The sequence below is a fragment of the Setaria viridis genome, chromosome 2 (assembly GCF_005286985.2).
Source record: "Setaria viridis chromosome 2, Setaria_viridis_v4.0, whole genome shotgun sequence".
Classification (NCBI taxonomy): Eukaryota; Viridiplantae; Streptophyta; class Magnoliopsida; order Poales; family Poaceae; genus Setaria; species Setaria viridis.
This window is the reverse complement of record NC_048264.2, coordinates 25680751-25707722: the sequence shown is the minus strand read 5'-3', so window position 1 is coordinate 25707722 and position 26972 is coordinate 25680751. Positions and strand designations below refer to the sequence as shown.

General features: G+C 43.0%; 2 protein-coding genes and 1 pseudogene across 7 annotated transcripts; all 3 read left to right on the top strand.

The window, feature by feature from the left end:
• Nucleotides 1-1045: 1045 nt before the first annotated feature.
• LOC117843533 (pre-mRNA-processing protein 40A) lies at nucleotides 1046-15023 on the top strand. 6 transcript variants are annotated; one of them, XM_034724156.2, is made up of 30 exons: nucleotides 1046-1207; nucleotides 1941-2040; nucleotides 2124-2192; nucleotides 2291-2599; nucleotides 2709-2825; nucleotides 2934-2995; nucleotides 3122-3191; nucleotides 3573-3625; nucleotides 3722-3779; nucleotides 3874-4199; nucleotides 4296-4368; nucleotides 6227-6325; nucleotides 6419-6487; nucleotides 6552-6629; nucleotides 6744-6830; nucleotides 6906-6940; nucleotides 7072-7177; nucleotides 7885-7965; nucleotides 8046-8138; nucleotides 8217-8270; nucleotides 8352-8468; nucleotides 8555-8653; nucleotides 9413-9460; nucleotides 9561-9653; nucleotides 9754-9861; nucleotides 10784-10848; nucleotides 11438-11540; nucleotides 11688-11999; nucleotides 13377-13529; nucleotides 14677-15023. In XM_034724156.2, the coding sequence occupies exons 2-29, from the start codon at nucleotides 2005-2007 to the stop codon at nucleotides 13506-13508; spliced, it is 2952 nt and encodes a 983-aa protein (XP_034580047.1). In that variant the 5' UTR covers nucleotides 1046-1207; nucleotides 1941-2004; the 3' UTR covers nucleotides 13509-13529; nucleotides 14677-15023. The 6 variants fall into 6 exon arrangements, 5 of the variants coding, with proteins under 5 accessions (XP_034580047.1, XP_034580045.1, XP_034580044.1 ...); XM_034724154.2 differs by lacking the exon at nucleotides 14677-15023 and adding an exon at nucleotides 14428-14658; XM_034724153.2 differs by lacking the exon at nucleotides 14677-15023 and adding an exon at nucleotides 14246-14421.
• A 126-nt stretch (nucleotides 15024-15149) lies between these two features.
• Nucleotides 15150-18048, top strand: LOC140222061 (uncharacterized; annotated as a pseudogene).
• A 7024-nt stretch (nucleotides 18049-25072) lies between these two features.
• Nucleotides 25073-26866, top strand: LOC117842304 (UDP-glycosyltransferase 90A1). The gene has a single exon (XM_034722697.2). The coding sequence runs from the start codon at nucleotides 25277-25279 to the stop codon at nucleotides 26750-26752; it is 1476 nt and encodes a 491-aa protein (XP_034578588.1). The 5' UTR covers nucleotides 25073-25276; the 3' UTR covers nucleotides 26753-26866.
• Nucleotides 26867-26972: the final 106 nt, after the last annotated feature.

Sequence of the window (26972 nt, the reverse complement as noted above, 5' to 3'; positions counted from 1 at the left end):
ATTGTTAGAAAGAACATATAACAGTAGCCAAAGTGTTGAATTCGATCCCTCTTAATGTCTCCTTTTAGAGAACTTTGGCAGGGATAAATGATCCAATGTCAAAAGTTGCTACTGTTATATTGAGTGAAGAGAAAGATAGTTTTAGGTTGGATTTGCATGGCAAGAGCCACCACTTCACACTTCGTTCAATGTATAATGCTTTGATACAAACCGGTAGTTTACTAAGGAAGTGTGTCCTCTCAAGATTAAAGTTTTCCTATGGTATTTGAAGAAAGGAGTGACTCTCACCAAAGATAATTTGGTCAAAAGAAGTTGGAAAGGAAGCACTAAGTATTGTTTTTTAATGCATCTGAAATAATACATCACTTGTTTTTTATTGCATTGTGGCTCGGTTCTTTTGGAATACCATTTACATTGCCTTCAATATTCGACCACCTTCCAATGTATCTAACTTATTTGGATCATGGCTAAAAGGATTTTCATCTAAGCTTAGGATCCAAGTTTTAGTGGGTGTAGCCGCTCTATGTTGGGCTATCTGGTTGAGTAAGAATGATATGGTTTTCAATAGAATTTTTACTAAATCTTCCTTGCAGGTGGTTTTCAGAGGGACTTATTGGATGAGGGAGTGGTCGTTGCTGTTTAAAGAGGAAGAGAGAGATGAGTTAAGAAAAAGATGCAGGATTCTGGAGGATACTGTCATGGAGCTTTTCAACAACTTCGGATGAAAATTTATAATATGATTGAGGCTTAGCTTTCAGTCCTTTTTCTTCGTCTAAGACCTTTTCCTTTTTGTGATTATGATGTTTGTAGTCTATGTACTACCTTGTATTGTGTGAGGCTGTATACATCCATGATCCGTGGGTGTACAAGCTGGAACTTTTTTTCCCCCTATCTAAAAAAGAAAAACTTGTCTGTTTAATTTACAGCGTGCGGGCCGTTGGGCTGGACTGGGCTGCGACAACGCAGATACTAGGAAACGAGGCCGCTCGCTGCTGCGCGCAGCGAGCGTGCCCACCCCCCACGTGGATCGAACCACGAGCCCACGACGGGTCCCGACCGTCACGAAGATTGGGCGAACATCAGAGGGGATCCGGGTTCCTGGGGTCATCGCCGCCTCCCCCCGACTGCCCTAAACCCCACCGGGACCGGGAGCTCCCGACCCTCACCGCCGGTTCTCCCACCCCTCGCCTTGCTCCTCTGCACGCTGGTGAGTGCCCCCCGCCTTGTACCGTCTCCTCTCCTCGCCGTGCCGCGCGGCGCCGCTGCCCAGTTCTAGGGTTTTGATTCTCTCGCCCGCGCGCTCGCCCGTTGCGGCGGCTAGGGTTTCCAGCTACTGGTTCCGCCGCGAGATTGGGGTCGCAAGATGCGGAGCAGCTTTTTCTTTGTTTTCTTTTGTGGGTGGAGAGGCGAGGGATCCAGACGCAGAATTTGCTGTCCCCTGTGGCTAATCCGCGCTCGTCTCGAGCGCAATCTGACTCTTTAAGTCTCGTTTGCAATAAAAGGGAACAATTCCGAGTGAGGATAAGTTGGCTGCTTTAGTTCAGAGGAATGAATTCCTTTATAATCAATAATTTCTTGTCATAGGCCAGCATGCGAGACCACACGTTATCCTTAGTTATCTGGCCTGTAGCATAGCAATAATGGTAATTTGGTCGAAATGTGCCTGATCAAGTGCTTGTAATTCACTACCGACAAAAGAAGGGTTCAAATTCCTTTAATCAAGAAGGAAAGGTGGGGTATCCACGTGCTCAAGGGAGAGTCACAGAAGGGAAAACAAAGCGCCAAAATCCTAGAGTTTCCTGAGCTCGTTGTATTGTTAGATTGCAAGTACGTGGTGAGGACGGCTTTAAGTTAACTGTTGCTGACTGCTGTTCTTATCCAATAGCTTAATTGCTCTCCACGTATTATGTTCTAACCAGTTTTTCCATTCCTTTGGGCAGTTTACAGCCGTCATCTCTGGGGGCACTCTTCCTACTTTTTGTGTCAGTATTTTGATGTGGATTGATGGCCAGTAATATGCAGCCTTCTGGGCCGCCTCAGGTAACTGCTATCTCATGGTGTAAGTATAATTTTGTTGCCTGCAGTGTACATAGTGGTAATCTTCTTTGTTGTTTTACAAGCAGCCTCCCAGGCCTCCCATGATGGGTTCTAACGCTCAGCCACAAAATCTTGGACCACCAATGCCTATGCAGGTAAACTGAACCTAAAGAGTTTTTGCTTCTTAACCCATACTTTACCTATGGAGGTATAGGCTATGTTTCTAACATTGCTCTTCGCGTTCCAATTTCAGTTTAGGCCAGTGGTTCCTTCGCAACAGCCTCCTCAGTTCATGCCACCACCAGCGCAGCAGTTTCGGCCTGTTGGTCAGCCTATGCCGGGAGCTAACATTGGCATGCCAGGGCAAATGCCACATTTTCCACAACCTGGACAGCATTTGTCTCATTCAAGTCAGGTTCCACCTGCATCACAAGGGGTTCCTATGGCATATCAGCCAGCTAGACCAATGTCATCAGCACCTATGCAGCCGCAGCAACAAGCTGTGTATCCTGGGGGCCATATGCCTACCATGGGCGCCCCTATGCAGCCCCCATCCTATACTGTGAGAAATTTGTTGCTCTTTGCTAGTTAACTATTTTCCTTTGATGTATGTGTTAGTGTTGCTTGGCTTGGCTATTGGTAAGTTACTAACCTTAAGTTCTACATTTCAGTATCAACCAACTTCGATTCCTCCTGTAGTGCAACCCTGGGGACAGAGTGTGCCTCATGTGACTCCTCTAGTGCAGCCTGGACACCAGCCGGTGCCAGCAACAGCTACTTTGCCTTCAGTAAGTATTGTCAAACCTCTGCTTAATCCCTTGTCTTTTGTCAAATTTTATGGCCTCTGCTGCATCAATTGTTTTTGCCTTGGAATAACTTTGTTTGCAAATGACAAGGTCAACTCGTCTGAACCTAGCTCTTCAGATTGGCAAGAACACACTGCGGCTGAGGGGAAGAAGTAAGTGTTTCTTTTTGTAGAAAAATTCCTTTATGTTTTAGCTTCTTGATGCTCTTCTGATTGAAGTATTTCATGTTTTGGTTTCCCCTTGTTTGGCTTGCCTTCTCTTTTTATTTCATTTTCTAGGTACTACTATAATAAGAAGACTAGGCAATCAAGTTGGGAGAAACCTGTCGAATTGATGACACCTTTGGAGGTTAGTTGTGTGGTGTGCTTATAGCCGATGCAGCTTAACCACGTGATTATTATCATTTTCACTAATCACTGTTAGAGTTAAAGGGACCAATCAACTTTTAAGCATAATAGAACAATTCTAACATGGCTGTGCTTTCCTGTGAGGAGTGCGATCACCCAGTATAAGTACAGCATTTCTTCACATTCTTGCTGTCTTGCCTTATTCATGCTTTCTATTACTTTACATTGTCTCTTTTAATTTTGCTGAGTAGCGCTTAAAAAGGACCAAGAAACATTCTGTTTTTTTTCTCTTGAGGGAAGCTTAAGCTCTAACAGAAATAATTACAAAAAATGCATCATCTTTATTAAAATACACTTGTTCTATGTTTTGGTGATTTAACAGAGGGCTGACGCCTCAACCGAATGGAAAGAATTTACTACTCCAGAAGGACGAAAGTAAGTTCATACTGGAATTAATCGCCACTAAGATCTTGTTATTTGTCAACAATTCCTCCATTTCCTTTCCATATTCTGACTGTTCTATCATTGAAGGTACTATTTCAACAAAGTAACAAAGCAATCAAAATGGACTATTCCTGATGAGTTAAAGGTTTTCTTCATGCTCTACATTTTGTGACATCAATATCAATATTTGTTTAATTGATAACTAGATTATTGCTACAAGTATTTCTTTTTTCTTTCAGGCTGCACGTGAATTGGCAGAGAAGGCATCAAATCAACAATCGGATCGAGAAACAGGAACAGCTGCAGCTCTTGTTGGATCTGCTGCCTCTGAACCTTCTACTGTACCTGCTAATCAGTCTTCAACTGCAGTTGGTTTAATTGCTCCCAGCGCGCATGATGCATCAGCAAACCCTGTTCCTCCTGGTCCTGTCCCATCACATAATGTGGACAACACTTCCAGTTCTTCTACTATTGGCATGCAAAATGGTGGTACAAGTACTGCTGTTGTTCCTGTTCCAACAAGCACAGAAGTTAAATTAGTTGCAACCGATGCAGGGACCAGCAGGTTTTTACAGATATCTACCATTTTTCAATCCTGAAATTATGATACCTGACACCGTTCAAATGCCAGCTAATATGGTGCATTTGTTGAATATTGCAGAAACAATAATGAAAGTTCATCTGTAACAACTGGTGCGGACATAGAAGATGGTACATCTGCTGAAGATTTGGAGGTATGGTTGCTTTACATGTGCTATTTTGTTTCATAAGATTAGCATGTGCTTCCTAACTGAGGTATTTATAATCCTTTGCTCAATGTTGACCAACTGAATGACTCCAACGTTGTTTCAATTTGTCTCTGGTTGCCTTTTTCGTTGTCATTAACTTCACAGTCTTTGCTCCATTTCTCAAATTTGTATGTGATTCTCCTTTTTGACATCCATGTGAAACCTGTTTTTACATGCCTCTTAGCATTTCATTAGTTTTCCTTACTCTGATGGGTGGTAGTCATTTGATAATTGTTTGTATAGTCTATTTATGAAAAATGGATCAACTAGACACTGCACATAATGTATATTGTTTCCCTTTTGGAATTGTGATCTGCTACAATAATTGCGGAACACTTATCTGTTTATGTGCTTGGATAAGAACATAGATAGTGTTTGGTTCGTGCTAAGGTAACGTAAACGCAAAGGGAATCAGATTACAGTGTATTTGGTGGCGGAATGGGTGATTACCCTCTTTGTTTGGTTGCTTTCTGGTAACGTAATCAGATTACAGTGTGGGTGATGTATCTGATTACGATGGGGGAGGAGGGGTAACAAGCTTGTATAGGTAAGGGATTCGATTACAGTGTGAATTGATTACAAACCACCGCAACCAAACATCTGTAACGGGATTTGTTACCTTCAGTAATCAGATTACATTACATTTGAGCCAACCAAACACCACCATAGTAAAAAAGGGAAGAAATTTAGACAGCAACAGAGATATATATCAAGGAAAGAGCAGAATAGATTGTAGTGGTTCTTGCTTGGAGAAGAATATAGATACATTGGACGTTGAGCAGAGATAGGTAGGGATTACTGGATGGTTTCTCTTCCCTGAAACACGTGTTGGCACTGCACTTTTTCTAGATAGGAGTAACACACTGCCTAACCAATCCTAGTAGTACTCCTATATATATATATATATTAACTTCTGTATACTTGACTCGGACGTGATTGACTTTCTAGTTTCTACACCATCCGTTCCAAAGTGTAGGTCGTTTTAGTTTTGTACTATGTCAAACTTATCTAACTTTGACCAACTTTATAGAAAAATATATTAACATCTACAGTATCAAGTTTACAGAAGAATGTTTCATAGTGGATTTAATTAAACTGATTTGATGTTGTAGATGTTTTCTATGGACTTAGTCAATGTTAAGGAAGTTTGACTTAGGATAAAACTAAAATGACCTACATTTTGGAACAGAAGTATTAAAACTGGATCCATGGTGGAACTGAACTTGTCAACAAGCAATGTTTCATTATGACTGATGATTGACTTGTGTCCTTTGCTCCACACCTTTTGCTTGCAATTGCTGCTGCCTCACCTGAGCTTATTAGGGAAGGATGTTCCTGTGCTTGTTTAGTAGATTTTTACTTATATAATTCAGTTGCATCTAGTACTCATGCATGTTTCTTCTCTGTCAGCACTTAGTGAAAGTTCTTAAGAGTGTTTAGGGGTACTAGAAACACTGAAGTTGCAAAGTACTTTAACTCAGTACAGTATATAGAAGGAACTAAGGGGTCACTTTTTGACTTACTTTTGTGGGCAGTGTTAAGAAAAGGTCTCCTGCTCAAGATAGACCTTTTCTGCTGAGACTAGAGAGGATGTCCCCTCCTTTCAAGTATCCATGATTTTTTTATATTTTTTATTGAAGGAAATTAGAGTGATTTGAACTGCAGAGTCCTTTTGCTGTGGATGAAATCATATTTTCATGCTTATATTATTACTTTTAATAGTGGTTAGTGGACTAGAGCTGCCTGCTCTCTCCCTCTCTCTGAACTTTATGTGTTAATGCCGCTTCCTCATGCTATTCGGTAGGAGGCCAAAAAGACCATGCCAGTTGCAGGGAAGATTAATGTCACTCCACTGGAGGAGAAAACAAGTGAAGAAGAACCTGTAGTCTATGCCACTAAGACGGTGAGGATGACTCAAAAGAAGCAAATTATGACTTGAATGTTTGTTCATGAAGTGCCAATCTCATTTATGTACCATATATTTTTTGATACGCAGGAGGCAAAAAATGCATTCAAGTCCCTGCTCGAGTCAGTAAATGTTGAGTCTGATTGGACATGGGAGCAGGTATGGAACTCTACTCTACTTACATCTACTAATGAAACGTGTAACATGGTTTTAACATTTACAGACTATGAGAGTCATCATAAATGACAAAAGATATGGAGCTTTGAAAACTCTTGGAGAGAGAAAGCAAGCTTTCAATGAGGTCAGCCTTATTTGGCATAAGACCCTAACCCTTTTTAGCAGTATCCTCAACTCCTCTGGCTCTTTATGGTAAATGTTTCACCAAGGTTAATCTCTGATGATTTTATATCTACAGTACTTGAACCAGCGAAAAAAGTTTGAAGCTGAAGAAAAACGTATCAAACAGAGGAAAGCACGTGATGATTTCCTTGCAATGCTGGAAGTAAGCTAGCTCGACTTTACAATGTTATCTCCTTTTTATTACTGTACCATATTGAATGTTTTATTTTGTAATCAGGAGTGCAAGGAGCTTACGTCATCAACAAGATGGAGGTATACCTCCAATTCCGAGTATTTGCTTTGTATATAGCAAATTTTGTCTGATAATTGAATTTTGTGCTTGATTGTAATCATTTTTTCTTTCTTGTTGGAGGCACTTATGTTTTTTCTTGTTCATCGTGCAGCAAAGCAATTCTTATGTTTGAAGATGATGAAAGGTTCAAAGCTGTTGAACGTCCAAGGGAGCGTGAAGATTTATTTGAGGGCTATCTTGTGGAACTACATAAGAAGGTTCTTAGATATTCAACTTTATGCATTGTGACTCTTTCATTGTGGTAGTTCTTACTGTTGATCATGAACATTCTTATGACTTTTTTATACTTGTTTTGAATTCTATGTGCTGTATTTGTTTCACTCTCTTCTGTACAAGTACTATACTTTTAAAAAAAACGAAGACAGCTTCAATTTATCAATGTCTTTATGTCTAAATATCTCCATTGCTAAATGGAAAGATATTTATTTAGTTTATCAAAATATTTTTTCCTTGAATCACAATGAGTCTTTATTTGAAATAGTTAACTTGAGTATTCCAGCTTTACGGTTGTAGTTACATTTGTTTTTTGTATTTTGTGAAGTATTTGCTTCTTTTATACTTATCATAAGCACTCTAAGCACTTTATTGAGTGCCCTTTTATTTTGGAGAGCAGCTTCATTCTAGGATGGATTTGGTCTTGTTACGAGCGTAAATGTTATTTGCAGCATCACCCAGTTCCTTGGTTCTTTTTTATCACAGCCAAGGGGTATTGCATGGTGAAGGACTAACCCCTCCCGTCCTCTGAACCTCAGATAATTTTTTGAGTTAGGATTGCATTTAAGCACCTTGTTAATTTTTGACAATGGAGGTTTTGTTTCACTGTCACATACACCAAGAATTGATTACCATAGATGACACAATTGTATTGTATACTGTGCATTATTTAATACATACATTACTGTAGGAAAAAGCCAAGGCTATCGAAGAACACAGAAGGCATGTAGCAGAATACAAAGCTTTTCTAGAATCATGCGACTTCATCAAGGTTATGTCTTTGATTTCTCCTATAGCCAATCAGTTCAGACAGAGGTCAACAACTGAACACTTATTTTTTCATGCCTACAGGCAACTACTCAGTGGAGAAAAGTTCAAGAACGGCTGGAAGATGATGAACGCTGTTCTCGACTTGAAAAGATCGATCGCTTGAATGTTTTTCAAGTTAGTATTTTTGTGACCCTTTGTCAACTTTTGCTGTTCTGGGGTTCTAGTTATGTTATACATTCTTGTGCATCACAGGACTACATACGGTATCTGGAGAAAGAGGAGGAAGAGCAGAAGCGGATACAAAAGGTATTATTCTCTTAACTATCATGAATCTAGTTTTATTATTTTGTTCCTATAGAAGAAAAATAAGCTAGCCTGCACCTACAGGAACACGTAAGAAGGCAAGAGAGAAAAAACCGTGATGGATTTCGTAAAATGCTGGAAGAACATGTCAATGATGGCACACTTACTGCAAAAACTCGGTGGCGTGATTACTGCTCACAGGTTCTTGAAATATTTATTTCCATAGGTAAATAAAATGATAAACAATTTTTTCCTGTCCTGATTTTTTACATTATATCAATCCACAGATAAAGGAGTCACAGGCTTACCTGGCAGTGGCGTCAAACACGTCTGGCTCCACGCCAAAAGAGCTATTTGATGATGTGATCGAGGAACTTGATAAACAGGTTATTTTCTGATACTGCATGTATTCTTGTAACTATTGATCCAATGTATAGGTTTTTGTGTTTTTTGCTTTATCTTTGCACTTTCATGAGGATGTTTCCTTCCATGATAAATTTATGAACCTTGATTGACTGCACTGGATTTTTTTTGGAAAGTATGGATCAAAATATTCAGTTAATGATTGGAACTCTGTGCATTGTCCCTAATCACTATTGTGGACTCGTATTCACTTGGATAAAATGATGTCAACGCTGGCATACTACTTATTAACTTGTATCTGCGTTGAAGCTTGGATGCACAAATCTTTAGTAATTAATAACTGGTAAAACAGAAAATTTCTTAGAACAAACACTTGCTATTTAATCTCTTCTATCATCCCAGGAACACCTAATAACTACAGTTGGTATTGTGGAACAACATTTCACCGTTGTCATTGTGGCTGTGTTGCTTGTATGTTAAATTGCTGTGCATCTAAGTTTAGAGTGCCCACTATTTTTTCAACACTTGCAACGCTGATGTTAATTTAGCTGATGTTTTCACTAGTGGAAGTATGCAAATTGGTTAGTGGCCAGGCGCCACCTTTAGTGAAAATACGATGAATCCAAGATGTTGCTATGTTTAAAAAATTCCAATAAAAAAACAATATATGTAGTACACATAAAGTTAAATAAACCATGTATGTTATTCTGACTTTATTTAGAAAATTATATTATATTTGTTTATGTGCACTTATGGTTTACTGCTATATTTTAATCTTACAGTATCTAGATGACAAGACCTGCATCAAAGAAGTGGTGAAGTCTGGAAAGGTACCATTTTTGTATACAAGCATGATCCGTGTTTACTATGTAGTATGCGTACATCATAAAGTTGCCGTTTTATAATTTGCAATCCTTTTAATTCTTCCAGATTCCAATGACAACCTCATGGACATTGGAGGAATTTCAAACTGCGATTCTGGAGGATGATGCTCTTAAAGGAATATCAACCATCAACATCAAGGTGTTGTATTGATTGGAAGTTTTAATTGATGTCTAAAATGTTATCAATCTGTTGCATTTTTACCAGAAATAATTGATTTAGTTTGCTGGATTGGTTGCAGCTTATTTATGATGATCAGATTGAAAGGCTCAGGGAAAAAGAGCAAAAGGATGCTAAGAAGCGCCAGCGATTGGGTGAAAATTTTTCAGATCTTCTGTACTCAATCACGGTATTGCAGCTAACTGTAAGCTTGTTACATTATTTTCTTACATGCAAATTAAGTAATCTGATATGTTTTGTATGGTAAACTGCGGTGACAAAATGTCCAGAAAAACGGCTATAGTTTGTTACATTTCAGCTTAATTAACTTGATATGCTTCTTCTATATTTAATAATCCACAACTTATTTGTATATTAACAATGGATTGAACTAGTCAATGCTATCTGTATTTGTTGAATACAAAAAGGTTGTTGAATAATAATACCTAGAACAGATTCATGGGTGCTTTACAAATTCAAAAAGCTTATGGATGCTTTGGTTCTAGAGTTTGGCCTGAACCAGGGAAAAGAATTGTTTGCTGGTGCTTTATATTCACATTTTATGACATGCATTTCTTTTATTTTTATTTGTTATGAACATATTGAATCATCAGTAGACTCTTCATTGATAGTACTGAAACTGCATCATCTCTCTCCAAGCATACCTTGTGATTAGAAAAATGTCTGATTTCCAGTGCAATTCCGAATCCATTCTGAGGCCACCTAAATTTTACTTTTAACTCAAACCAATGGGAGAGGCATCCCGAAGGCATTTCATTTAAGGTTGAGAAAAGGCCCCAAAAGGCAGCTACTACCCGCACACTGCTATAGCACCACAACCATGTGGAACATACCGGTCTTTCTATTTTATTGAGAACCAGGATTCGATCCCTTGTTGCCAGCCTCACAACTAGAGGTATACAACCATGTTATGAGCATGTTCTCTTGATTCCACCTTTTATGAATGTGTGCATATATTTTTGCTTGCAACAACATGCATATTTATTCCAGTGTTCTGTTCTGTCGACCTGGTGAATCTCAGTATTGATCTGGATATCAGAATATGGCATACTTTTGATGCGATTTATTTGTGTTTCTTCGAAACATTGTAGGAAATATCAGCTGCTTCAACGTGGGATGATTCTAAACAGCTATTTGAGGACAGCCAAGAGTTCAGGTACTGGCAAATGTCAATCCTTCTCAAGCATTATAAGAGCAGTTCACCACACTACCTGCATAGTAGATGTACTTCCATTGTAGATTGGAAAACAAGAAAGATTTACTAGTCTGGCTGTTCACTGAGTATAGTACTGAGAATATAACAATAGTGGTTACAGTCCAATGGCTTTTGGTGAATAAGTCAGGTAGATTCTTGGTGGAAAATACAATTGAGTATTGAGTTGTTACTTCTGGAAAAAAAAAGTCTTTCTACGTCCGGGGAAAAAAGTGAATCTGTTCCAATTCTTTAATATCTTGGGTCTGGATTCTTTGATATATAAATATAAGTCCCATCGTTTTTGGACTTTTTTGGGCCCTCTTATAACTAAAATTAATATGTCAGTACATGATTCGTTTAATTTAATTCAAACAATGATTGTGTTGGACTATGAGTGACTACAAATCTTTCATGCAAAACATTATGCCTTAGAAGTGAATGACTGTTGGATGTTCGAAATGCTGCATGATAGAGACGACTTCTATCATAAGTTCCTACTTGTCATTGTTGCGGAGCGAGTGATTTTCTTATGTTGGATTTGTTGCATTAGGGCCTTGGACAGTGAGACTTACGCTAGAGAGCTTTTTGAAGAGTGTGTTGTCCACCTGAAGGAAAGGTTAAAAGAGAAAGAACGTTTGAGGGAGGAAGAAAAGGTAAATGGTCGTATCGTTATGTCTCCCTTCATCTAACTGCTGTTACGTACCTTTTCTACTATTTCATGGCTCCTAGCAAAGTTGCTACTTTTTGCCAGTTGTTTCCTACTCACTTCTCTTTTTTTTTTCTTAATTTTTCACTCTTAGGCAAAAAGAGAGAAAGACCGTGAAGAGAAAGAGAAGAAGAAAGAGAAAGAAAGGAAGGAGAAAGAGCGCAAAGAAAAAGACCGGGAGAAGGAGAGAGAGAAGGAAAAAGGGAAGGATCGATCAAGGAGAGATGAAACTGATATTGATGGTGCTGATGTGGAGAACCATGGTTCAAAAGATAAGAAAAGAGATAAACAAAAGAAACATAAGAGACGCCACCATGACACAGATGATGCTAGTTCTGAAAGGGATGATAAAGATGATGCTAAGAAATCTCGGAGGCATACCAGTGATCGCAAGAAATCTAGGAAGGTATAACATTCGTTATTCCGTGCAAAACAAGCTAAACACTGGGGATGTGGCTCTGACTGTATTGCTCATACAACCTGTCGTGTTAAGCCTACAAACACCAGCTTTAGTGTATTTTATCACTAAACGTGTTTAGTGCCAGTATATCAGCAGAGCCTGGTGCAACCATTCCTTATTTTAATACTTTTCTGTTTCCTTTTGTGTTATTTGACTTAAAACATGTTTACCTTTTTCTCGTGAAGTTCAATTGTACAACTTCCAGGGCTTTTTGGTGATGCAGTTGTTGCTAATTTAATTTATTAGAATAATCAAATACCTACTACCTGCAACGAGAAGGAAAATATTCTGTTAGATGGATGTTGGAAAACTATTGCTAAGAAACACTAGCATTATTGCACCACTCTACAAAATATTTATTTACATTAGTTATACTATTCTGTGTTCTATGTTAACTAATAACTAGACTGCATACTAGATGACCTGCTATGAATATAACTACTTATTCACGTATAATCTGTTGGATAGTCCACAGAATCAGCCAGTACGCCATCTTGTTTTTATTAGGTGGGATGTCGAAAGAATACATTGCACTGTTTTCAATGGTTTTATATTGTTCAATCAGAAATCAGGCTGTAGGACAATCCATAAATTTTCCATGGCTTTGAAGAATTGCCACAGTAACACTATCTCACTTGATGATAGTATCACAATGTATGTTGTGTTTTATTACTTATTAGTGTATTGCTGTCCTCCATCTCTTATGTGCTTTAAAGCTTGATTTTAATGTAGTTGGTTTTCAGACTTTTACAAAGGTGCCATTAAGTGCATCCAGCACATGAGTAAAAGATAACATGGCAGTGAACATATTTTTGGCTAAAGTTGAACTTTCTGTCGCTTCGTAAGATAGCCCAGACTTGGGACATTTTGTGCAAATTTTGTTTCTGATATATAACTTTGTGGATCTACAATTATTGAAACAATTATAAGTGAACCAACCAGGCACTAGTTGTGACATTATGCTATTTATAGCCTTGGTTGAAATGTGCAGTTCTGACAAACCTGTCAGTCCGTCCTTACAGTGACGACTGTTAACAGTGTTGCTTTTTGTTGCAAGTTGATTTTTTAAAAAAAATGAAAGGAAGTTATAAAAAAGTGCAGTATAGCTAGCTACCGGCACATGTCCATTAAATATTGCGTTTACTGGGATACAGCCTAAACTCTTTGTACTCCATCAAAGTAAATGAAAAATGCAAACAATAACTGCGGCCAATATGTGTTGTATTTCCTATTTTCTGAAATATTGATAGATTACCTGAATTTCACCATGATTATTTGCATATGGTTAAGCATGTAATAAGACCATATTTGTCATTCATGCAGCATACACATGCTTCAGACTCGGATAGTGAAAACCGGCACAAACGACATAGAAAGGACCGAGATAGTTCCCGAAGAAATGGTGCACATGAGCTGGAAGATGGTGAACTTGGAGAAGACGGCGAGGTCCATTAGTCTCCTTTTGCTGCCAAGATTGTCAGTACTTACTGCCCCTTGTCATGTTCCCCATTGCTTCTATTTTCTTTCTTTTGACAAGTAGTATTCAGCTTAACAATCTACTAGTCCTATAATTAATGAGTTTAATTCCAAGTATTCTGGAATATTATCTTTAATATCGACATTTCTGCGATAGCATATTGCTGTTTCCTTCTTTTATACGTAAAAATTATGCCTTATTTTTTTTGGTAATTGCACATATTATTCTCTGGAAAAGATGCAGCACTTAGTTTCTTCGTGTGAATGGTACATCCTGGTTTTGGATGGTCTGAGTGAATATTAACTTCTTTTTGTCTGGATGTGCAAAATGTAGTTGTGTATTTTGTAACATCGTCACGCTACTTTTGTTGCCTTCCAGTTTTTCATCTGTACCCTTCGGTTTTTGGCTGTATTTGGGACTTCGGGTACAGGGTAGCGGAAAAGTGTGTGCCATGTGCCTTAATATCCTTTATACGTCTTGGCTGGACATGCAACTTTAGATAGCCCTGACCATCGGTAACTGTCTTCTCCTATTCTTGAAAATAGAGAAAACCATTAGTTTATTATTTTCCAACAATAAGCTTGTGTCCTGATGAAGTTTATTACTGACAATTGACTAAGCCATAATCTTGTTACCTGTAACATTGATATCCAGTCTTGTTTAACGTGGATTTGTTGCCATTTCTTGCCTGTTGCCTTGCACTGAATCTTCCTAGCCCCTGGATATTGCTCTGCTGCCTCTGACACAGCTGCTGGGGGGGCATGGACGTGGCAATTGCAATAGCCCAAGCATGGCACACCTTCTGTTAGTCCTGCTGTTGTAGCTCTTCTGACTTTTGATCTGGCTAATTTTTAATTCCCTATTAAGCCTGCGGTGCGGTTTGTATTTAACTAACAGGTCTGTGCTGAGGTAACAGGTTGAAGTTACTCAGTTTTCAACAAGTCTGGTACATGTAAATCTGATGCATTCGGACGAGGCTGTTATCTTGTCACGAAAATGTTGGGCGTTCGATTTTGTCACAAATGTCAGGATAGTTGATGTAGGAAGAGTTAGTGTGTTCCTTGTACTGGGGTTTTGTTTCTGTTGGAAATATTTCAGGATTGTTAATTTTGGGATAGTCACTGTTAACTGTATTACGCTTTTCAGTTTCAATCAAGGTTTTGTACCTGGAATATTTATGTACTCGATGCTGTCAGACTCAGGCTTCCCAATGGCGAGGCGAAGATCTTTCTTAACGCCTTCTTTCAGTGTTGGTCTGGACTCGCGAACTGTTTTCACCCCCAAACACCTTGCCCCTTTCCATGTCATATTTTTTTTGGTGTGGTTGTTAATGGGCTGATGGGATGCTAAGAGTTTCTCAACTGTGCTTTTCCTTTTTTTTTGTGATTACGTTATTGCATTTGGCCAAGGTGTTCTCTGGTCCTGTATCGAAAACTCATTGAACGTTGCTTGCGACTCATTGAACTGTGCTGCATCAGAAGTTGGATTTTCAACCTTCAACTGCAAAACTGGATAGGGAGGGTCATCCAACTGTCAAAACTGGACAATTTTGGTCCCTTGGCTGATTTTAAGAGTGTTTTTGCATTTTCTAGAAAATTTAAAAGCTTAGGTTTAATTAAAAAAAATTCATAACTAATTGATTTCAAAAAAAACTTGGAATAGTAACAAATATAACGTAAGCAACTTCAAATATAGTGCAAACAAATAGCCTACATTTTTAGAAAACTTTTGATACTAGCTTCATATTTTTTGGATTTGAAATGACAACCCTAGGTGCCCCTCCTCCCTCGCGCGTCATCGACACCCACCCTCCGTTGCACCTCCCCAACCACCCCCCTCCTCGACTGGCTCCCCGACCGGCTTCCTACCTAGTCGTGCGCCATGTCCTCCGCTGACTCCTCTGAGTTCGGCGATGCTACTAATCGTGTGCCGCCTCCTGATCCAACCCCTGTGCCGCCACCTACCACTAGCGCTCCTCTGGCAGTGCGCCCAAGCTCCTCCTACTGGCGACGCGCCCGGCAACGGTGGCGGTGGCTTCATCGTGTACCCAACGTCGCCGCCCGCCGTCCACCCCTATGTCACCATCTTCGTCAAGTCTCATGTCCCCATGACGCTGACGATGAAGTCCAACGCCTACTCCTGATGGGTGTCCTTCTTCAAGTCCATGTGCGGCAAGTTCGGCCTCAAGTCGCACATCGATAGCACGGTGGCGACCCGACCCTAGGACCCTGACTGGGATCAAGCGGATTGCTGCGTCCGCTCCTGGTTCTTTGGCTTCGTCGATGACTCCGTTCTCGACCTCACTATGACCGACGACGATCAGACTGCCTAGGATCTTTGGCTCGCCATCGAGGGCCTCTTTCGCGCCAACAAGCAATCCCGGACGATCTTCCTCAGCCACGACTTCCACTCCATGACGCAGGGCGCCTCTTCCATTGCTAAGTACTGCAGCCGTATGAAGACTTTCGCCGACGCCCTCCGCGACGTCGGCCATCCCGTTCAGGACTTCCAGCTTGTCCTGAACCTCCTCTGCGGCCTCAACCCACGCTTCTCCAACACTGCCAACGACATCGCCAACTCCTTCGCCGGCTTCCCGTCCTTCGCCCAGGCGCGGGACATGCTCGCCCTGAAAGAACTTCACCTCGCCAATGAGGAGAAGATCTCTAACTCCACTGCCCTCCTCGCCGAGTCGTCCTCGTCTTTCAGCTGTATGGGCGGGTGTCGCTCGGCATCTGGTTCTGTCCAGACTGGCGGCGGTGGTAGCAGCAGTAGTGGCGATCGCGACGGCGGCGGCAAGAAGAAGTGGCCGAAGAAGGGCGGCAGCGGTTTCCAGGAACCCCGTAGTGGCGGCAGTTGTCACGGCGGCGGGTCCCCACGACCCACCGGCCCGTGGTTCTGTTTCAGTCCCGGGGCCGACCCCTACGGCGCCACGGGTTTCTATCAGGCTGGCGGTGATGGGGGCTGGCGCGCCGGCGCCCCTGGTCTTCTCGGCCCCCATCCGCAGGCTCACGTCACCTACGCTCCTATTCAAGCGCCCACTCAGGCGTCAACCTGGGACCATGCGGGTTTGGTCGCTGCCCTGAACAAGATGGCGCTGCAGAACAACGGTTGGGTGGTTGACTCAAGTGCCTCCGGCCACATGTCATTCTTGGATGGTATTTTCTTTCCCGACTCCCTCCCTCTCACTCCTCCATTACCATCGGTAACGGCCACACTCTTGCTGTCACGTGCCGTGGCAACTCCACCCTTACCACCCCCAACTCTCACTTTCATCTTAATAATATCCTTGTTGTTCCTTCTCTGATTCGTAATATGCTTTCTGTTCGTCAGTTTACTAAGGACAATAACTGCACCATAGAGTTTGACACCTTTGGTTTTTCTATCAAGGATCTTTCGACCAGACATGTGATTCTTCGCTGCAATAGCACTGGCGATCTTTACACCATGCCTCCAGTAGCTAGCTTTGCAGCACCCCACGCTGGCCTCGCCATCTCCTCCAGTTTGTGGCATCTTCGTCTTGGTCATCCCGGTCCTGCCGCCATGACACACTTAGACAAACTTCATCCATTGCTTGTAATAAAGATAGTCAGACTCTATGCCATTCATGTCAGTTAGGGAAACATGTGCGGTTACCTTTCTCACATTCTAGCTCTCGCAGTTCTGCTCCTTTTGAGTTAGTTCACTGTGATGTTTGGACTTCTCCATTAACTAGCATCTCTGGTTATCACTACTACATAGTCATTTTGGACGACTTCTTGCATTTTTGTTGGACGTTTCCTCTATTTCACAAGTCTGAAGTCACCTCACATATCACTGATTTTTGCGCCTATGCTCACACGCAGTTTAGTCTTCCTGTTCGAAGCATCCAAGCTGACAATGGGACGGAGTTTGTCGATAAACCTCTTACTTCTTTTTTGACTTCTCGGGGTATCCACTTGCGCCTCTCATGTTCCTACACTTCTTCCCAAAATGGGAAAGCCGAGCGTGTCTTCTGCACCCTTAATAACGTGACTCGCACATTGCTCATTCATGCCTCCATGACCGCCCCATATTGGGCCGAGGCGCTCGCCACCGCCACCTATCTTCTGAACCGGTGCCCATGTTCTGCCGTTCAGAACGACATTCCCTACCGCCTCCTTTACTCCCAGCCCCCCGAGTACTCTCACTTGCGTGTCTTCGGTTGTCTTTGCTACCCCAGCCTTTTAGCCACAGCACGCCACAAGCTTGCGCCTTGCTCAGCCGCATGTGTCTTCCTCGGTTATCCCTCCGCTCACAAGGGGTACCGCTATCTTGACTTGTCCACCAGTCGGGTCATCATTTCTCGCCATGTTGTTTTCGATGAGTCTGTCTTTCCCTTCTCCTCCCATCCTACTTACCCATCGCAGCTCGACTTCCTTTTGTCGAGCCCCTCGTCTGTTCCTACCTCCACCTCGGCTGCCCCATCATCAGACGTTGAGCAGCCACGACCCTCACCAGTTGTTTTGCAGGAACTCACCAACGACGACCCCGCCATCCTTTTCCACGGGCCGACCGTGTCCCCTGCTCCATCTGCGGGCGGGTCGCCGCTCTCCACCGCGCTCCGACCGCGCTCCTGCCTGCCCCGACCGCACCGGCGAGCCCCCCGCTCGGTCAGGTGCCCGCCCCAACCGCACCGGTGCTCGCCCTGAGCGCCCCGACCGCATTGGTGCTCGCCCTGCTTGGTCGGGCGCACGCCCCCCTCGGTCGGGCGAGCGTCCCGACCGCACCGGTGCTTGCCCCGCTCGGTCGGGCGCACGCCCTGATCGCTCCGGCGAACGCCCCGACTGCACCAACAAGCGCTCCGATCGGTCGGGCGACCGCCCATAGTCCTCCCTCCGCGCCCTCCTCGTCGCCACCTGCCCCTCCGCGCCATGTCACTCGGTCTGTGACTGGGGAAATACAATAGCACCTACGACATGACAGCCTCGACTTCTTCTCCACCCTCTCCGATTCCGGCGAACTATCGCAGTGCCCTGACTGACGCTAACTGGCGTGCCGCCATGGTTGATGAGTTCCAGACCCTCATCGACAACGACACCTGGCGACTAGTCCCACAGTCGCCCGGTGCCAATGTCGTGATAGGAAAGTGGATCTTCCGGCATAAGTTCCATGCTGATGGGTCCCTCGCCCGACACAAGGCTTCTCCCAGCGTCACGGCATCGACTACGATGAGACCTTCAGTCCGGTCATCAAACCGGCGACAATACAGATCGTCCTCAGCATCGCCACCTCTCACGCCTGGCCGATCCACCAGCTGGACGTGAAGAATGCCTTTCTTCACGAACACCTCGTGGAGACCATCTACTACCACTAGCCTCCCGGCTTCGTTGACCCCGCCGCCCCCGATTACGTCTGTCTCCAGCAGAAGTCCTTGCATGGACTGAAGCAGGCCCCGAGGGTGTGGTATCAGCGGTTCGCCTCCTTCCTTCAACAGCTCGATTTCGTCACCTCCACCTCCGACACCTCCCTCTTTGTTGGCCGAGTATCACCTACCTGCTGCTCTACGTCGACAACATTGTCCTCACTGCCTCGTCCTCGACTCTTCTTCGGCACAATATGGGGTGTCTTCATTTCGAGTTCGCCATGACGGATCTTGGCGACCTACACCACTTCCTCGGCATCTCCATCACGCGTTCCTCCTAGGGCCTGTTTCTGTCTCAGCGACAGTAAGCCCTGTATCTTCTTCAGCGTGCTGGCATGGCTGAGTGTCACTCTACAATGACTCCCGTTGACACTCATGCCAAGCTTTGCACACGACGGTGCCAAGCTCTAGGACGGCTCTGAGTATCGGAGTCTTGCTGGGGCCCTTCAGTACCTCACTCTGACTCGACCTGACCTAGCGTATGCGGTTCAGCAGGTGTGCCTCTTCATGCATGACCCGCTCGAGCCCCACATGGCCCTGATCAAGCGCATCCTGCGCTATGTGAAGGGCACGCTCTCCTCCGGACTTCACATCGGCACTGGTCCTGTACAGTCTCTGACTGCCTACTCCGACGCCGACTGGGCTGGTTGCTCGGACTCTAGACGCTCCACCTCCGGTTTCTGCGTCTACCTCGGTGACAATCTGGTGTCTTGGTCCTCCAAGCGCCAAACCACGGTGTCTCGTTCCAGTGTTGAGGCGGAGTACAGGGCTGTGGCTCATGCTGTGGGAGAGTATTGCTGGCTGCGTCAACTCCTTCAGGAGCTTCAAGTCTCGCTTGCTTCGGCCACTGTTGTCTACATGACAACCAACCCGGTGCATCATCAATGCACTAAGCACATCGAGATTGACATTCACTTCGCCCGTGAGAAGGTGGTCTTGGGTGAGGTTCGGGTCCTCCATGTGTCATCCTCTCATCAGTTTGCAGACATTATGACGAAAGACCTGCCAACTCCTTTGTTTACTGAGTTTAGGTCCAGTCTGCGCGTTCGTGATCCTCCCGCTTCGACTGTGGGCGGGTACTAGGAAGTATATGTGTATTTTAGGATGTATTTATCCTTTCCTTGTACACTTGATATATTCCTTCTACTTCAAGCTATATTGGCCATATATATAGAGGTCACCCCTTATTAGGGTGTATGGTATTTTTCCATCTACTTCTCTACACTGTCAAGCTAGCACGGCATGGCTAAGGTAGCCTATAATGCTGTACTTGGGCCAAGGAGTCGGCGCGGCGTGCTCATCCATGTTAGGGTCATTCTGCCCATATGGCCATTTATAGGCACGGTAATAGGAAGGAGCTGTGTGTCATGTGCCTGCTAGCTAAGCCTGTTTGGAAGACCAGTTTTGACCCTAAACCGGTGCAAATTACATGCTCAGGAAATTACACAGGCTAAGGATGAAAATGGGATTGGTAATTCCTATTGCTGAAAATTTGACTCTCTGTGATAGTCCAATGAAGCTGGTATCGCGTGCAATCTCTCTCATATCATAAGTTCGAGGAATTGCACGCTGGTATGTCCATCAGGCAGCTTTGGCTTAGCCTTCGATACCTTTTGGGAGCCTAGGATCTGTGATTGTCCGATTGGCCCCTACCAAAAACAGATATGTCCTGTCCACCAACCCTCGTAAATGAACTACTATATGCAAATTTGAGGAGACTTGCAACCCTGCGTGGTATTGTTTGTGGTTTCTATACGTATATCCGAGCAGAGCATTGGGTAACGTTTGTTCCCAACATTGATTGGGTCTGTACTGTGCCGGACGCCCACGGCTCGTTGTCTGCGTGACAGCGACCGCACGCCAAGCATCTCACCGGACACAGATTCGTAGCGAACGTCCACAGTGTGGCTATCTGACTCTTCGAACCAAAATTTGACAAAAGTAGTAAGAAAATCATGATATAACAGAATTGTTATTTGGCTCTTCATCTCATCCGTCGTGCGAAACTTCCCTTCACAGTTATCAAAATTGGCAAGTCAATTTGCCTTGCCAGAGTATCAGTCCCACTCGTAGTAATTGCTAGAATGGAGAGTGCAAAATGAGGAGGCTATTGTAGTGGGAAATGGAGAGACTGTTGTAGTGCGAAATGGAGAGGCTGTTGGAATGGATGGAGAGCGTATATTTTTTAGAAAGGAAATTAATTGTTGAAATTTGGAGAGTGGGAAATGGATATTATATTGGAATGAGCAAAGCAATTATTTTTACCAACTTGATAAAGAGTCAAATGAAGAGCCTCAAGTATGGATATGGATAGTCTGTTGAAGATGCTCGTCAAACCGCTAACACCTAGCGGCGAACGAGCGCCGAGCAAGTCCCCGCTTATCGTGGAGAAGCTGTATTCGGTGCGGGTGTTATTATAGTTTTGCCTGATCTCTTAAGCTTTCACTTAACATGTATAGCCTTGCATCCTTAGGTGACTTCCACTACTCGAATTGTGTATACATCCCACTTCAGGAAACAGCATGTCAGAAACCGTGGTGCAGAGCAAAAGATTTCTATAATGCAGAGAGGAACGAAGTAATGGAAGTCAAATTCTTTTTTTATCACTGATGAAGGACGGAATCTTTTGCCACAAATATTGCTACCTGAGCAGTTCACAGTGACAGCGTTGAGTTTCTTAATTTAACACTGTTCGTTGCTGGAGACACTGTAGGGAAAGCTACCGGATCTTAACCTCCTTTGGTACCAGTTGTGCAACCGGTATTGCTACTTCGATACAAAAGGAGGCCTTTAGTACCGGATGTTTATACCAACCGATACTAAATTGGCTGCCACCTCGCGTGTGGCCGAGGCCAATTTAGTACTGGTTGGTATAAATAACCGGTACTAGAGGTTTTTTCTTTTCTGTTTCTTTTCTATTTATTTATTCTATATTAGTATTTCATATTCGTTCCTTTACGTATACTAGTTCTAATACACTAATATATATAAAGTTGTATTTATCTATAATATTACATTTGATATAATATTATATATAGACACATTTTCTGCATTCACATTTATAAATAATATTACATTGTATCAGTACTTAAAGCTCAACATTTGGATCAACTATTCTGAACCCTAGTTCTGACGGTGATGCAGATCGTTATGGAACTAGCTGGATTTACTACCTCGTTCAAAAGAAATCCACTAAGTTGTTCTTGAATTGTTCTTATTTTTTCCATCTTGAGGAGTACTTCCTTCATGTCTCTCATCTGTATCATTGGCAAATGTTATTATAGAGTAGATCAATGGGCCTACACAATTAGAACTAATTTGTTTGTCAAGAAATTTGTATACGTACTCTGAATTCGTGGTCGGTTATACGCTTTGGACCTACAAAGCTATGGATGAACTCACATATGTAGTATCCACAAAAATTATTCCCCGGATTCTGTCTGAAACACTATATATATGGCAAAAGAAATATTTGTTGTGTTCAAAGAAGTGTCACAAGATGTGAAAATTCAACACATACCAGAAATTCAGGCTTGAAATTAAATTTACCTGCGTGATATCGACGGAAGCGACCATTGTTAAGAATGTCTATGAGGTTTTTGTATTAATCTCTTGATTTCCTCAAATAATCCATGATATAGACCGCCAGACGCTTGTTGGACTCTGCCAGATCAAGAAAACCATGCAAGCCATTAATATACTCCATGGAGCGTTTGTCCGCACTATACATCCATTGCTGATCTATCTACACAGTATTACCAAACCAAAGATATTCTTATCATCCATAGAATTATACATGAAACATAACAAATATGATATAAATACCATTAAACTCAAATGTTACTGAAAGTTTAGATAGAAATACACAAATTTAAATGTCAGACCATACACTACAACAAATTCAAATGTTGCTGAAAGTTTAGATAGAAATACATAAATTTAAATTTTAGACACAAACAACATGATACACTATGACAAACCATCCACTGAGTACTATCTAGGAGGACTTTAAGCAACCTTGGGTGTGAAGATGAAGGTTTCGCTGACCCAGCCTCATCCTATGATTCATTTGTGCTTCCTGCAATGGTAGTACTAAGTGAACCTGAAACACCCAGGACTGGCGGTAGAGCATAACGACCACCACAAGGAGGTTCCTGACTCGCCGCAACAGCATCTTCATGACATCTTTGCAAATAACGAAGCATTGCTCTCTCCCATATGCTCATTTTCTTCGGCTTATCATGAGGGCCAATTATGGTTTTCCCCTTGATCATCGCCACTACCTCCAGCAGCAGTAGCCATCTCTATGTACAACAATTTATTTAGCTTATATTTGCAAATGACTAAACTATGAACAAATTATATTCCCCCCAATTTATTTAGCTCAAACATAACATATAAATGAAAAGTTTCTCCATTGTAGCTTATTCTAAAAATGACTAATTACGTACCTCTATTTCATCTTATTATCTCTATGTACCATAATTTATCTCGCTCATATTTGCAAATGACTAAAATATGAACAAATTATATTTTTTCCCATTATTTATTTAGCTCATATTTGTAAAAGACTAAACTATGAAATTATTCCTCTAACCTCATATCAATTTATTTGACTAATACGAAACATAGGATCCAAAAAATTGTAGCTTATTCTAAAAATCACAAATATGAGCTCTAAATAACACATGCATATAAATGAAAAAAATTTCCATTGTACCTTATTCTAAAAATCATAAATTACTCTAGCTCTAAAGCATAAAATTAGTATACTAACCATGTATCAAGGGAGGATGAAGTTTTTAACCTTTAGAACACTTGAATGATTGAAATTCCCACGAAATGGTCAAAAATCTGGCAGCACCTCCCCTATTTCGCCATGAATGAATGAAGCTCGAACCGGAGGAAATGGCTCGGGCAGGAGGAAGAAGACGCCTTATTTATAGGAGGGAAGTTAGTACTGATTGGGGATTCCAACCGGTACTAAAGGGGTCACGGGGCTTCATTGAACTAAGGGCTAGGACCAATGCACAGTTTTACAGCAGTAAGATCTGCTCTACTTAATCATCTTCAAGTACCGCATGATAACATGCATTTTTGCAAGTGCTTGTTTTCATTGTGCGTTGACGTCAACGCACAATTTGATTAAATTAACGCACAATTTGATTAAATTACTACCATATTGGTTGAATTACTACCATTTGGTTGAGTCGTGTGAGAAAAAGCTCCTATTAAATGAGAGACCCGTTTTTTTTTTTTTTTTTTTTTTGCTTTTGTACAAGCACGCATCACTTTTTGCCATCCTATTACAGTATGTGGCAAGCTGTACTATATTAGGGGCAATAATTTTTGCACCTAGTACTAACCACTTACACATTGATTGCTATGTTTGCTAGCTAATTTTGTACAAAAAATTTTCAGCTTCCTAGATGCCCAACCGTGATAGGGACTCATCAATGCGTTTCCTCTTAGATCATGTAATACAACTACCTCTAATAGTCTGATTTTCTTGTCCTTTTAGACATCGACATACGCAGTGACCAACTCATATATATTTGACCACTACTTTATCTTAGTATATTTTATCTAAAGTTTATATGATGTAATGACATAGAAGTACTTGTGTTCTGAAATCAGTTTCATGTGAAAAGGACTGGAGAATAACTTGTGTTTGTGCCATTGATCCATATATGCACTGACTACTTGCAATCTTGTTGATCAGTCAATTACTTTCTTAGTTTCTTTCATATACCAAGCAAAGAGAGCGACTGCGAAGCTGAAGTTCGGTGAGATTAGCCTGATAAATACTGATGAAGTCAATCATTGTCCAGCCACGAAAAACTGGCTAATGAAGAAATAAACGGAATCTCTCAAGAAGAAGGTAACATTTCAACGAACATCTAATAATAGTCCCCTGCGTGTTTATCTTCGAGGTTACAAAAGGAGCCCCAAGTTAATGAAGTCCTAACTCCCTATTTCCATGTCTACCTCTTTCTTTAAAATTAAATTAGATGTGATATCTCGATGCTCCATCCTAACCACCGACACCGAATATATTCTCCAATTGTTGGCATATTAGCTCTTTTAATTTTAGCCGTTGGTTACCATTAAAACGGTCCTAGTTCAAAAAAAGTAAGAACAGATTGCTAGATGCCTTCCAATTCCTTACTTTCGATCGGTTCTCAGCGCTATCCACACGGCTGATTTAATAAGTTTTCTTGGACCATGCAATGGGCATTATTTAGAGCCAATTGAGATGTGAGCTCCCTATATACATCTACTTGCACCAGCTACCTATAAGTAACACACTGGCATCAGCTTACAACAGCAAAAACTTTTTGATCGATTCGATCTTTCGCGTTAGCAATGGCTGTTGCCTCTTCGTCTCCAGAGACCCATGAACTCCCTCACATCGCCATCTTCCCATTCCTGGCCAAGGGCCACACAATCCCGATGATCCACCTCGCCCACTACCTCCACCGCCACGGCCTCGCCGCCGTCACCTTCTTCACGACTCCCGGCAACGCCGCCTTCGTCCGGGATGGTCTATCCGGCGCGGACGCGGCCCTCGTCGAGCTCGCCTTTCCAGCCGACGTCCCGGGCATCCCGCCGGGCGTCGAGAGCGCCGAGGGGCTCACGTCCATGGCATCCTTCGCCGTCTTCGCCGACGCCACGTCCCTGCTCCGGCCGCAGCTCGAGGCGTCCCTCGCCGAGATGCAACCGCCGGCCAGCCTCCTCGTCACCGACCCGTTCCTGTACTGGACGAAAGCGTCGGCGGAAACGCTAGGCATCCCGAAGGTGTCCTTCTTCGGCATCTCGGCGTTCGCGCACGTCATGCGGGAGGTGCGCGTGCGCCACGACCCGTGCGCGACGCTGAAACCCGACGACGTCGACGAAGACGGCAACCCGGGCACCTTCACGGTGCCGGAGTTCCCGCACATAAAGCTCACCTTCGAGGACTTCATGGCACCCTTCGGCGACCCGGCGTCCATAGCGCCCATGATGGAGCTCGACGGTAAGCTGGGCAAGGCCGTAGAGGAGAGTCAAGGGATGATCATCAACACCTTCCACGGCCTGGAGGCTCAGTACGTTGACTTCTGGAACCAGCATGTGGGCCCCAGGGCCTGGCCCGTCGGGCCCCTCTGCCTGGCCCAACCAGCATCTGCGCCCGCCGAGGCCCAGCCCTCTTGGATGGAGTGGCTTGACAACAAGACGGCCGATGGTAGGGCGGTGCTGTATGTTGCTCTTGGGACGCTAGCTGCAATCCCGGAGTCACAGTTGAAGGAGGTCGCGGATGGGCTCGAGCGGGCCGAGGTGGACTTTATATGGGCTGTCAGGCCCAAGAACATTGACCTCGGTTCGGGTTTCGAAGAGCGTACAAAGGGCAGAGGATTGGTGGTGAGGGAGTGGGTGGACCAGTTGGAGATTTTGAAGCATGAGAGTGTGCGAGGGTTCTTGAGCCATTCTGGGTGGAATTCGGTACTTGAGGGTGTTGCAGCTGGTGTGCCACTAGCGGTTTGGCCTATGCATGCTGATCAACCTTTCAATGCGAAGTTTTTAGTTGATGAGTTGAAGATCGCGGTAAGAGTTCAGACAAGTGATAGAACCATTAGGGGTTTGGTCACAAGCGAGGAGGTTTCCAAGGTGGTGAGGGTGCTGATGCTGGGTGAGGAAGGGGTGGAAGTGGCGAAGAATGTGGCGGAGCTGTCAGCCAGTGCTAAGGAGGCCATGGCAGAAGGAGGGCCATCATGTAAAGCACTGAAAGACATGATCAGTGAGTTGTGCGTGAAGAAGGTGAACGGGAATTTAGAGGAAAGCCAGGACGAGAAGGTGGATGCTTAGCGTGCGTTTTTATGTTCTTTTGTTGTTTTTAATCATCTTGAGAAATAGTTGGGTGGTGTGCAACCACATGCATCTTGAATTATAAAGTCGGAAGAAAATAACTTCAGCATGTCAGTTTTATTTTGTTGTATTTAATCATCTTGCACTATGAACTAAGAAGCTGAATGAGTCTTCTAAAAAATCGTAGCTCTTCCAGTCAAACTTCACAATATACATATTT